The 12,592-nt window shown below is 51.0% G+C and overlaps 6 protein-coding genes across 6 annotated transcripts; 1 reads left to right on the forward strand and 5 right to left on the reverse strand.

The window, feature by feature from the left end:
• Positions 1-413: 413 nt before the first annotated feature.
• Z519_08754 (uncharacterized protein) lies at positions 414-2,251 on the reverse strand (the record flags this gene model as incomplete). Its single annotated transcript, XM_016766482.1, has 2 exons — positions 414-2,014; positions 2,065-2,251. 2 exons carry the CDS (start codon positions 2,249-2,251, stop codon positions 414-416), a joined length of 1,788 nt encoding a protein of 595 aa, XP_016617640.1.
• A 403-nt stretch (positions 2,252-2,654) lies between these two features.
• Z519_08755 (uncharacterized protein) lies at positions 2,655-3,398 on the reverse strand (the record flags this gene model as incomplete). The annotated part of the gene is made up of 1 exon (XM_016766483.1): positions 2,655-3,398. One exon carries the CDS (start codon positions 3,396-3,398, stop codon positions 2,655-2,657), a length of 744 nt encoding a protein of 247 aa, XP_016617641.1.
• A 230-nt stretch (positions 3,399-3,628) lies between these two features.
• On the reverse strand, positions 3,629-4,585 carry Z519_08756 (uncharacterized protein; the record flags this gene model as incomplete). Its single annotated transcript, XM_016766484.1, has 2 exons — positions 3,629-4,211; positions 4,320-4,585. The coding sequence occupies 2 exons, from the start codon at positions 4,583-4,585 to the stop codon at positions 3,629-3,631; spliced, it is 849 nt and encodes a 282-aa protein (XP_016617642.1).
• A 230-nt stretch (positions 4,586-4,815) lies between these two features.
• On the reverse strand, positions 4,816-5,142 carry Z519_08757 (uncharacterized protein; the record flags this gene model as incomplete). The annotated part of the gene is made up of 1 exon (XM_016766485.1): positions 4,816-5,142. One exon carries the CDS (start codon positions 5,140-5,142, stop codon positions 4,816-4,818), a length of 327 nt encoding a protein of 108 aa, XP_016617643.1.
• Positions 5,143-6,916: 1,774 nt separating this feature from the next.
• On the reverse strand, positions 6,917-8,935 carry Z519_08758 (uncharacterized protein; the record flags this gene model as incomplete). The annotated part of the gene is made up of 1 exon (XM_016766486.1): positions 6,917-8,935. The coding sequence occupies one exon, from the start codon at positions 8,933-8,935 to the stop codon at positions 6,917-6,919; it is 2,019 nt and encodes a 672-aa protein (XP_016617644.1).
• Positions 8,936-9,691: 756 nt separating this feature from the next.
• Z519_08759 (uncharacterized protein) lies at positions 9,692-10,867 on the forward strand (the record flags this gene model as incomplete). The annotated part of the gene is made up of 2 exons (XM_016766487.1): positions 9,692-9,835; positions 10,208-10,867. The coding sequence occupies 2 exons, from the start codon at positions 9,692-9,694 to the stop codon at positions 10,865-10,867; spliced, it is 804 nt and encodes a 267-aa protein (XP_016617645.1).
• Positions 10,868-12,592: the final 1,725 nt, after the last annotated feature.

Genomic DNA, 12,592 nt, shown 5'->3' on the forward strand with positions numbered 1-12,592 from the left:
GGCGCTTCTAATAGAAGTGAAAAGAAACGGAACGAGAATTATTGATAGTGTGCTTCTGTTGGTCGCCGTCGCTCCTGTTTCCGGAACACCTATCGCAGCGAGCGCAATCTGTCCAGTCTGTTTGGGCCAGTCAATATAAAAGGTTGGGGCAAGATGGACGATGGTACAACCGAGAAACAATTGGAAGGAATGAGACGAGGTGCCTGTCATGAGGAGCCACAAGTGGTGCGTGCACCTACTTCACATTCTGCCCGAAAGGCTCTGGCTGACTCTGTATACGAGTTTCCCAGTCTCGGCATTCCCTGATACCAAGCAGACCAAACTTCTTGTAGCTAACGACTCCATAGACCGCGAAGACCCAACCCCTCGCTAACATGGCAAAACGTTCACATTCGTCCAACTCTTGTCTCGAGTCATGCCGCAAGGCTGATGCCAAACATCTCGTGGTCTGCCGCAATTTTCTTCTTGAACAGTCCCAAGTCCGAGATCAGCGCTTCCATCTCTGCCTGCATCTCAGCAGCCTCATCGTCGATCTCGGATTCCGTCTCCACCTCGTCGCTAGAGGCCGTGTCGTCTTCATAGATCATGTCTGGCGTTGGCGCCCTAGACCTCTCGTCGACAGATTCAGTTTCCTCTTTGTTGATGACGATGGGGTTTTTGAGCTCGTCAAGAACAAGCTTCAGATGAATGCTCAACGCTTCTTTTTCTTCCTCTAATTGTCGCACCTTGGACTCTGAAATAGCCAACTTCTCTTCCATAATCTGCAACATGTTTTCATACTTGGTGGTGAATTCGCGAATTTTCTCAGATTGAGCTTCGGCGGACTCTTGCACGGCTTTCATCACCGAGGCACTACCGTTCTGTTGCTGCTGGCTCAGCGTCCACCTCAGCGCTCGGATTGTCTCTTGCATTTCACTAATCTGTGCGTCTTTCTCTGCCGACGAGACATGATCCTGGTTGACAATAGCCTTTGTGCGGATGTGTTTGGCCTGGTCGGCATATCGGAGGGTTGACAGGGTCTCATCGTAGTCTGACGGTGCTATACAAGCAATCATGGCAGTCTTCGAGTTTCCTCCAAGTGAATCCTTCAACAGCCAGGTCAGGATTGAATCACGATAGGGCACAATGTCACGATTTGTCCGTTTGGAATGGTGGATTCGGGCGTGCTTGGGGTCTGCCAGCGCAGCAATCACTCTCCCCAGCGTAGTCAAGGATTTGTTGATGTTCCCGCCTTCTCGAAGTCGCTGCCCGGTCGCTTCAGTTGCTTTGGCACGCTCAGATCCCGCCAAGTCCACCAGCCGTATCCGTGCCAATCTTTCCGTTGTCTCGTCTGTGCGGTAATCATGATGGATTTGCTTCAGCATGATGGTGAAGACGGCATGAGACCGGGACGACGTGTCATTCATCTTGGTCGAAGCCGTGGTTCGGGAGTTGTCGCCCATCCGCATGTACTTCAGGATCTCATTGTAATTCTTGACTTGGATTTCGGTCAGGTCTTTGACATATGGCCCTTCGGTGGGAGATTCTCGGATTTTGAGATATTGTGGAGGTTCAGTCCGGGGCTGGAATAAGTCCCGCACATGCTCGTTGTAGACTTCGAAGTACGACACTCGGACACTGTAGCTGATATTGGCGCTCTCGTTGGACTCGATGCGCTGGAACAAGTCTTCGCATGTTCGTGGTATCAAGCCGGGCTGCTCTTGGGTACCCATCATGGTGTAACTTTTGCCTGAGCCTGTCTGCCCGTACGCGAAGATGCATGTGTGGTAGCCTTCAAAATTGTGGTCTAGGAATTCCTCTCCCAAGCAGTTGTAGACGTCTTCCTGCGTGGCATAATGCTGGTCTCTTGTGTTGTGGGACCAGAATGAATTGTCAAATGTGAACAGCTTCTCCTCCAGCACCTTTCTTGTCTGTGCTCGGGCATTTGCGGGATCGGACGAAGGGGGAACTAGCAGCTTCGTCGACTGGGTGCGAGGGTTCATCTCAATTAAGCATTGTGCGCCTCTCTCGATTTCTGCCCAACATTATTAGCCTCGAGTGAGTGAGAGGTCACTGTATCCCTACCGCGGGGAAGAAACGCCCTGACTCTGACGACGACTTTGACATTCCCGCCAGGACCCATGCTGCTGTTGGTGGGCGTCGCGGAGACGCTCACAGGCGTCTTGGACCTGAGAGAGGGACTCGAGGCGGTCGAGTGTGTCGGGGTCTTTGATCGTGCGTCATGGGTGATTGTGCGTGACGGCGGCACCATAGTCGAAGCTCTGTTGAGAAGATGGATACACTCTTGGATGGCAGCGCGATATCTGCTGTGGAGGGAAACATACATGAAATAAAGGTGAGGCCATCTAGCAGCTAACGAGGCGCTAGCTTTGCTGCCGTGGGTTGAGCGCTAGTGCCAAAACTTCGTTGCCTCGGTGTCCGTTTCAGGTTAGATCCAAACAATGACGTTGCCGCGCCTAGACAGCGGTTGCCCCCCCGCTCCTTATCGCTTATCAGCAATATCCTTTACACACCAGCTATCCACCTTGATACCTCATTTGACCTCATATACCTCGTACCTCGTACCACTTCGTACCATGGACTCCGTAGCAGTGCGAGATAGCTCTACTACATACTCCATGCCCAGACGCCATACAAAACTCCATCCCCGTTAATTATCCCAGCTCCTCGATTTTCCGCTTTGTTCCCTTTCTTCCCTCCGTGCCGACCACCCGAGACAAGGCGCGGTCCTCCAACCCCCCATGTGCATCGATGACCTCTTCATCTTCGTCCCCGCGATCCTCTTCCACGCTAGACGGCGCATACGGCAGCTTTATACGGGTAGTGTCGTCCTTCTGTGCAGTCAACACACCGAGGCCCACCTCCATCTCGATATAATGCTCGGCGTCGTCTAGAACATGGTCAATCCTTCTGTCAAAGACTTGGCCGGAGTCCTCGAGCTCTGCATTTGCTCGTTGTAGCTGTGGCAAGAAATTCTGCAAACGAGACTTGAGATCCGACGACCCTCGGGCGGGCAGCGCGGTGAAACGTGGGATTCCTGCGCCTCTCGGGGAGACATGGTCCTCGAGGTCTTCCCCTCCCTCTTCTTCTTCTTCTTCTTCCTCCTCCTCCTCCTCCTCTGACGTCTCCTCACTGCCCGAATCCTCAGAATCCGAAGACGACGACGTCTTCTCTTCCGCCTCCTCTGTGCTTTCGTCGCTAGAAGAGCTTTCTGTATGCAATGTGTCGGTATTATTCAGTAGTCGATGAGAAAGCCGTGCTCTCGGCAGGGTGATGGAAGACGATGAGGATGAGCTGGAAGAATCCTCATCGTCGTCAATCTGACTCGTTTGGTCGAGCAGTGGCATTCCATGAATTCGTCGTTGCTTTGCCGGGCGATCGTCTTTATCATCTGACATGGCCGCAATACTCTAAGTGATGTGGAGACACCTTTTGGCTGTGGCGAAAGGGAATCATGAGCACGTTATATTTCTATGAGATATTCTCTGATTTCGCGGTTCACATTCTCGTTTGTCTAGTTTTCAAAAGACAGAAAATTACGGGCGCTTGGCGCGCCGAAAAGGGTCAAGATCCTCTGCCAACGCCATCCACCATTCCACCCTTTGCACCCTCTATCTTGTTACCATCGCTACGTCTCTTTGCTGACAGCTCTGCCTGCAGCGTCTCCGACATCATATGAGTGTAGCCACTGTTGGAAAGCCGCCCTGTGTCTCACTGTGTCTGTTCGTGGGCCGATTATTTCTTTGGATATCAGAGAAACCGCCTTACGGTGAGATTGGTCCTCTCCCTCAAACCATTTTCGGCATTGGTTGAGCACCTCAATATAGCGTTCTTCCATGTTCAGTTCGTCCTGACGGACGGATGAGATCATCTGGGCACATGAGTACCTCGGGACTCTCAGTCTATCCAACATCTCCAGCCGTTTCGGCAGCTCTGACCTGTCGACCAGGTTGGTGGCGATCATCTCAAGCGCCCCGGCATCCTCGATGGACTGGCTGCCTCCTTGAGCTCGGAAAGGAGGCATCGGATGCAATGCGTCCCCGAGCATGCACAGCTTGCCTTTGTGGAGAGTGTCCCGAGGCGCCCTTGAACACCCCTTCCACAGTAATGGATCATCGTCTGCGGCCTTGAAAATCTCTTGGAACAATGGATGCCAGTGCCCGAACTCATCGAGAAGCACCTGCTTGTCGCATCTGGCTGTCCACTCTTCGCTGCTGGCATTTTTTCATTGTCCGGCATGAGCATGTCGAACGCTTGAATCTTGCCAAAGCCGACATCTCCACCACACGACAAGTCGCCTATCCCCTCCACGGATAAACCAAACTGCACTGTTGTCCTTGTTGAACTTCTCGCGGATTAGATTGTTCTCTTTGAACCTCTCGCTGACACCGGCCATCTTTTCATCCGGAATCATCATCCTAAAAGCCGACGTCCCGGTTGCCTTTGGGGGTTTTTCTCCTCCGCTGACAATTCTTGCAGCTTTGCTCTTGACGCTATCATACGCTACTACCCTGTCGACCGCTTCCCAGCTCCCATCGGAAAACTTGATCGCTGGCAACTCTGGGTCATAATCCACGACTTCCATCGTGTATCGAACTTCAATGGTGCCTTGTTGTGCGTGTCTCTCGAACCTCCCTTCTCAACATTGCTCTCAAGTCTGACTTTGTGGCCATATAACTTGACTCGCCATTGCCCTTCTCGTCATTTACTGTGCTTCCCTCTCCATAGACAAAGTCCAACACCTTGAGTGTTTAGCCCTCTAGGATATAGCCGGCTTTGTATTTCAGCAACCTCGGCGCCTTCCATATCGAGGCCCTATAGCTTGAGAACCTTGATGGCATTTGTGCCCACGACAGTCTCGGCCCCAGCATCTGCGTCGGCAGAGTATTTCTCATACACCGTCACATGGTGACCTGCCCGGCGAAGAGCGATGGCAGCGGAGAGGCCGCAGATGCCGCCGCCCACAACGAAAACGCGAAGCGATATGGGTGGCTTTATAGAACCCATGAGTGCACTTTCGAAGAAGCGATGTTGCTTATTGCTTAAGTAGGGGGCACTTTGCGTTCGAAGGGTGACAAAGCCAAGCGGGTGACTGACAGAGCCGTAACTATATACACCTTTGAACACTCCGTACGAGGTCATGTACAGCCAAAAAGGCTCAGCGCAGGCCACCCTCGCATCCAGTCCGTTAGCAACTTCGATATGATATGGCATCAGTCAGCAAACCTCTTCAGACGCCAACCATACAAATGAGCAGTCAGAGTCAGCCCACGGGGAGATTTCCCTGGTCTATGCGACCACGGCAAATTAAGTCACGCAAAGCTTATGTCGTCCTTTAGGCGTCCAGTAGATTTACCAGTTCCGATATGAATTATTTCACCGGATGGATGGTCCACGAGCAGGGCTGACGTCCATGCAGTCCTCAATTCAAATCTTCGAAGATGACCGCGCAACAGCTCGTCGCCGTTGAAGAATCCTAAGGGGTAGGAGTGCTCCCGCAGCAAATACACTCATCAAGTGGTCATTGATCCAGGGTGGCTGCGCCAGTGAGATATAGGGGCTTTCGACTTCTCTCACTTGTGAAAACGGAAAAAGCACGACGCAAGGCGGACGGACGTTGAGACGGATAAGTTCAGCCTCATATAGAAAGGGGGGTAGAGTTCATGTAAAACATCTCTTGGCTTTCCCTTCGCCACCAATTGTAAACGGAGTACACCATATAAACTACCTAGTCGACCCGTTATCGACAGAGTTAGGTCCGTAGGCAGTTTGAAGCTCTGGCCAATTCATTAGGTCGTGTCATAGCGCGTCGTCGCCTCGTATCTTTAACTTGATAACTAATCATCACAACGCACACAATCCGTGTTTTACGCCCCTGGCCCAGGCAAGGCCTTCATGCGAAGTCACCGAACTGCGCTCGAGAAATTATTTGTCAATTGATCGTTCGCTCGACTGACCGGATATCTGACCGACTGCTTATGTTGCCAGAACGGCTTCGTTTCATGAAGAGGAAGGAGGTGGAGGAGGTGGAGGACGAGTTTGAGGCATTCTTCGACTTGGTGGCCGATCGCGGCACTGACGAACTTGACTGCGAGGACCTTGCTGACTAGGAAGGTATTATGAGATGAGTAGGTGGCCCACTACGGAGTATCCTACCGACTACTCTCTGACCGACTACCTAACTAAACCGTGCTGATTTTAACTGCCAATTATTCATATAGCAGTACTCTATATGGGTCCTGGTGTAACTTCCCCGTTCAGTCGCGAGATGGGAAATCCAATTGCCGTTTACGCGTTGTTCCTAGAGGATGAGTGAATGCCGCTTTAACCAGAGCTTTGAATGAGCCATTAGCTCTGTATCACCGAGCATTCCCTGACCAGTACGCTAGGAGGGTTTCTTCATACCTGATGTACCTATCCATCGCCCTCCGTGACACCTATATAAATACATCGACTCTTTAGGACTTGACTTCTGGCGACGCTGCCGACATGGTTCCTATAGAAATCGAGTCTTCGAGGAGCTGCGGCAGTCAGACCTCTAATTCTGTTAGTGATGAGAACGATCGAGTACGTACACGACAAAATGAACCCAAGGCACAATGGTCCAGAGGGAAGCAGTTAGTTCTGTAATGGGACGTGAATGGAAAGCGCTTCCAGAATTTCAGCGGGGGGAATCACATTGTTTTTGGCTCGAGTATGTCTCTTGTTTTGCAGCTGGTGAGCCGAAGTGAAGAAAATCTAAGCCAGAGGGGAAAGACAGGTACAAACAAAGAGGACTAAGAAGATCCGGGCTCTAGAAGACAAGTTACTTCTGCATAATAGATATAGCTAAAACAAAGAACTAAAGTATATCTCAAGGCAACGACATTCTTTTTTCTCTCCCGAACACTCTAATAATGATGTCTCATCACGTTTCTCAAGAGGGAACAAAGATTAGTTCTTCGGGGGTTGAACCATCAAACCTCACCTTCTTCCGTTCAGCCAAGAGCTCCATGTCCCACAACGAGCTTATATGCTCATCTACAGTATTGATCGTACCCGGCTTCAATCCGTGAAATAGAAGCGCCAGCACGGAGCTCTTCCAGATCGGGGCCCGTTTCCTGTGACTCTGGACAATCATGATCACCAATAGAAAGTTTGAGGAGAAGACCACAATCACAGGCAGCGATATCCACGGCCAGTGAATCTTGATGAACACCTCGTTCCGGAAGGCATCGCCTGCGACAAGAGTGCTGTCCGGCGATGTGCGAATCATATTCGTCAGACTGTTGGCGAGATTCTGTATCATGGCCGGAAGGTCGCGGGCATAGTATAGCATGATCGGCACGCCTTGGTTATCCGTGTCTGAGAGGACATCGCTACCCTGGTACGAGAAGGTCGCCGCCAGGAATGAGGCCATCATCTGCCAGTCGTAAGTGTTGATCTTATACGTGCCAAATCTTGTAGCGTTGACAGTTGGATCGAGCTCGAGGATGGAGAATGGACCGGAAGCCATCACTTTCTGAAAATTAATTTCTTCAGGTGGTTCCATTGTGAAGCTGGAGTTTTCGAATGTGGCACCGGCCCATGTCTTGATGCATAGGCGAAGAGAGCAATCGTACGCGAGGATGGGCACGAGAGTGTAAAGGCCCGATGAATCGGTGGTCAGGTTAAACTTTATGGTGGAGAACTGTGCCAGAGATGGCATGCTAAGCTCATTCCATTTAGTCGCAGAGCTATTGAAGAGTGTAGCGAAGATGTTCCTGGTAAACTGGCCAGAATCATACCGGGCACGTATGCTGATGTTTGCAGGGGTTGTGTATTCCCAACTCTCACACCTACCACCAATTGTAGTTGTGCAATTGTCTCTCAGACTATCCGAAACATTCGTGCATGATGAGCATATCCCCAGCGAAGCGAAGCTTCCGAAGTGACAGCTTGACGACCCACAATCATATGGCGGTTCGATGGCGCCGTTGTAGATTCCGTTAAAACCAGCAGCTCGAATAGAGGAGTCAAGAGCATGTGCTTCATCCCCAAGGGGGTAGTAGTTTACAGGAAATGACGCAGGAAACGTCTTGCCAGTATTGAATGTAGACGAAACCGGCACCTGAGTGTTGGTGGCGTTGAGGAGAACTTGGCGAGTCTGCAACAATAATACTTGCTGCACGAAAGGCTCAAATGCAAGAGCCACCAGGGTAATAGTTGCGCCAAACCATGCTGCAATAGCTTCGGTAGAGAACAGTATTTGAAATGATCCTAGAGCACCACGACTTGCTTCGTCAATCTCCTGTATCAGCTGCAAGGAGCGTGGCCCTTGGAACTGCAGCCAGGTGAGTTGTGATATGCACTCTGCTACAGGCAAGAGCACCGAGGATTTGGAGACAGTGGCCAGGACAGAAACCATTGCATTAGGTGTGATCCTCGAATGCCATCTGCTTAAAGGTTTACCGTCAAAATGGTCAAGAAGGATGATGATAGTTATCAAGCACACAATGCTCAACACGCCAGCCGCAATCTCAAGAATCCACCAGTCGTTCCATTGTGAGATGAATCTGCGAAGACGGTGTTTAAGTAGCGCTGGAGGGGGAGGTACATTCGGTTTTGGACCCACTGCCTGAATATTTAGAGGTTCAATTGTGGTCTGCCGAAGCGGTGGCCTCTGTGGAGCTGAAGCTGAGCGGGCACAAGCAGCAGGCGGCTGTCTCGCTGGGTTTTGCCGCGGCGTTGTCAAAGGCTCAGTCCCAGCTGTTGAGGGTAGCTCGGTCGTCAATGGGCTCACTGGCGCTGACACTGGTCGACTTGTTGTCCTGGTGGTAATAGTAATTGGTCGTGTCTGGCAAGAGACAACCCTGGGAGTGCTCAGCGGAGGCGGTGATTGAGGAAGTCGAGGTGGTCTTGAAGCACCACCACTTGCTGGAAACGTATTATAGCTTGACCGTGGAGTGGCCGCCATCTTTGGTTGCTAGGCAGTTAAGGGTGAAATAAAGCCTTGCCGGTTGATCTACTCTCCCGAAAGGTAGCGGAGGTGTTCAACGGCTCAACAATGCCTGGAGCTCGGAAAACTAGATCCGAGAGTTGAGTGTGATGTTTAACATAAAGCAATCTGCCGTCAATACGACTTCTGTGAATCTTTGGAAAGATAGGATGTTGACTGACAAGTAATTTCGTAGCAGGTTTACTTTGAGGCTGTATGTAGCGTCTTATTGTTGGTTGGCGCCTGTTTTTTAGTTGCCTGCTGGTTCGCAAGTGACGGAGCCACGGGCCTCTTAAACAGCAGTGAGCCCTGTGAAAGAGTATTAGTCATTGGGGGAAAGGGAGGTTCCCTAAGCAGCAGGGCGCCAGCCCGAGCACATAAACTACATGCTTGTGGCGGAGCTAAAGGCATCACGATCGTGTTCGAACATGACTCGTGACGGGGATACCTGTACGGCGGATCAAACAACCCCCCTTGGAGCGCTCTCTACTCGCCCGTGCCCGTATTTATAGCAACAAGCCCAACCAACCCCCTGAGTTTTGAACCGGCTATATACTAACATGGCTAGCTCGCTAGCTTCGACTCAACCACTCACTCCTGACCGCCTCATCTCCTCGTCCCTACGAGCAGCCCCTGTTCCCGACATCCGCGTACACATTCCTCGCAGGCAGAGCTTTCTTGTTAGTAACTTGAATTGCCGGACATGAAGCCGGAAGCGTCCTTGTCTCTCGGGCCATGGTTTTGAAAAGGGCACGTACTGAACTGGAAGAAGCTGAAGACCACGATGATGATGATGAGGCACACAGGCAGGGGGAGCCTATGCGGAAGAGCAAGATGCCAAAGCTGATTGAGAGCGAAGGCGATGATAGCCTATCAGACGTATGTCAAGCGCGAGGGTGTGTTTATTGCCTTCTTCTGCACCGTTTGGAAGTGTTCTGTTTTTGTTTCCTTTTATTTGCTGAATATTGGCTCCCTGGATGTTAACTCCCGTCGCTGAAACCAGGATCCTCGACACAAATAATAGCGGAGATATCATCATTCGATGTGGCCGGTGGGCCTGGCAATGCGACAAGGATATCCTGACTTCTCGCTGTTCCTTCCTCAAGGCATGCTGCGAAAACGGATTCACGGTGTGTGCGTCTTACTTAATTACACTGACCTCAATTTTTTCCAATTGGACGTTCCGCCCAAGGGGGGACTTATGGAAATTCTCCAGAGAGAAAATAATCCCCATATTCATATTTTGTATAGGAGTCCACAACGCGAGAAATCGTCCTCCCTGACGACGAACCCAGGGCCATTCAAGCCATGCTTCGCTACCTTTACACGCTTGATGTGACCCAGATCTACCGTCAAACCGACCCGCTGTTCAGCGACGTGGAGCGCGACCTAGACGTTTTCGTTGTGGCGGACAAGTACGGGCTAGACGAGCTCCGCGACTACATGAATTCGAAATTGGTGCTGTTTTACGAGACGGACCAGAGGCCGCCGCGCGATCCCAAGGGATGGAGCGCCAAGAATCAGAAAGGGTTTGGCGGCGTGTTGAGGAAGCTGACCGAGCTGGAGCTGGATGCGACCGAGATCAGGAGGGCTGTGGCGAGATTCATCGTCAGGAGAGAAAAGATGGTCATGAAGTGGGATTCGGTGCAGAGTGCAATGGATGACGAATTATGGCTGAGAGACGAGGTTGCAATTGCCGCGCTAGAAGCCAAGAGAGAGCTGGAGCAGCGCGTCCAGTACCTAGAACTGGAGGTGGAAGAGCTCCAGGAAAACCTGGAGCATGCGCACGCCGAGAGGGATGAAATGTACGGCGAGGTCGAGGTGTTGCAAGGACTACTCTCCGGGGGGGAGACTGCTTACGTTGGATGGCATCCTGAGTCGGATGCATCTGATTGGCCGGCGCTTGACTGAGCTGGGAGCGTGGTTTCAGTCCACAAGTTCGTACGATTATAGACTAGAGTCACCAGAGTACCGCCTCTCGACGAGGAGAGGGCTTGACAGTATTGTCTACGACCTAAGGCGTAAGTACCCAAGTTAGCGACACCTAGGCTTAACGAGGATAATTCAGTCATCGTTTCCGTTAACTGTGCCTGTCTTTCTATTCCTTGACGGCAGACTTTTTAGAGGCCTAGAAGTGGAGTGGGTAACGGAGAATTTAGTTCGAATAATATGAGGCAGGCTGTACCATGCAACGAAAAATGGGATGGGATGTCTTCCCCAAAATTGAGGACCAGCTCGTAATATGGTCTTTGCAAAGCCAGGACTACCTACGCATATAGTCGACTTTCCCAGGATCCACGTCCTTCATGAACCCGACAAAGGCAGTAAGGCTTCCTCTAGAGAGGAAGGTAACCCAGATAGACTACTATTTATACGTTAGAACGAAATTGAAAGTTGCAAGGGTCGGCCATGCTGGATATGAATTACTATGGCACTGCACCCGGAGAGCTCAGAAGCTATGAGGCTCGAAAAGAGTGTATTCAGAACAAAGGCAGTTTGAGACTCCGTCGAAATATCATCGCCAATCGCGCCATCCTCCGATCCATTGGCGAATGACGGTTCATTAGCAGAATGCAGACCCGTCTAATTTCAAACCAATTGCGAACGGGTCGAACATCCACAGAGCTCAGCCAATCACGGATCCAAGAGCATTTGCATCACTGTAACTGGCTGCATTCCGCAGATCCCAATTCAAAGTAGATTTCTTCGAGTGGTCACGTTCTTATCCGGTCATCTGGAACGCTTGTGGGGTCGTCGGGACGAGTGTCGACACACTGACGTGTGGCCAAGTTAAACTCATAAAATTCAGGCTCACGGTCTGCGAGGACTGAATCTGAATTCCAGGAACCGTGATGATTGTGTTGTTCGGGACACCATTAGGTGATGTCGTAATTGCAAATACAGGAGGCGCAGTAGAGTTGTGTTGTACGAAGGTTGAGTTGTGGACCTGTCTGGTTGATTGTGTTCTGTCCCCCTGGCTATTCAGAGAGACTCTGCCTGTTTATATATACATTAGCCTGTAACAATAAGAGCATTCCTGAAACCTCCTATTCCGTCGCCATCCTATCACAGGTCTGCAGGAACAACGAGGTTGAAGCAGTTTGCGCAGTTGGTGAAGCGCCTAGCGTCTCAGGTGGTTTGCCCCAGTGGTGGTCTCGCGACCCTGTCAACAGATCATGCCATCAAACCACCTCGTCTTTTAGCCAGCCACAACGGTCATGTCCACAGGGGGGGATCAGGTAAAATGCTAGAGTTCCTCGCCGCTCCAGCGGATTCCTGCTTCGATATGAGGGTCGGGTTCGGTCTTTCTATCTTCGCGCCCACTGATTTAACGAGAGCTGCGCTTTCTGATGCGCTATGTTCTGTTTCCTACGCACATAAAAAACAAAAGGCGCTATAGAAGCTTTTACGGCCGATAGTTCCGCCTAGGTAATTCATTAAACGGTCTGGAAAGGGTGATGCTGAAATTACGAGAATACATGGTGTCGGAAGCCACCAAGTCCTTTTCTGACGGCCTAAAATACGGACCAGTGTTGCTTGCCTAGTCCAGCAACACGCCTGCTCAGAGAGGTGGGACAATGATCTGGCTTGCTTTTGGTATTTACTTCGGAGCGGTCTTGGCGTTATACAGGTGGA

This window comes from Cladophialophora bantiana (assembly GCF_000835475.1).
Source record: "Cladophialophora bantiana CBS 173.52 unplaced genomic scaffold supercont1.13, whole genome shotgun sequence".
Lineage (NCBI taxonomy): Eukaryota > Fungi > Ascomycota > Eurotiomycetes > Chaetothyriales > Herpotrichiellaceae > Cladophialophora > Cladophialophora bantiana.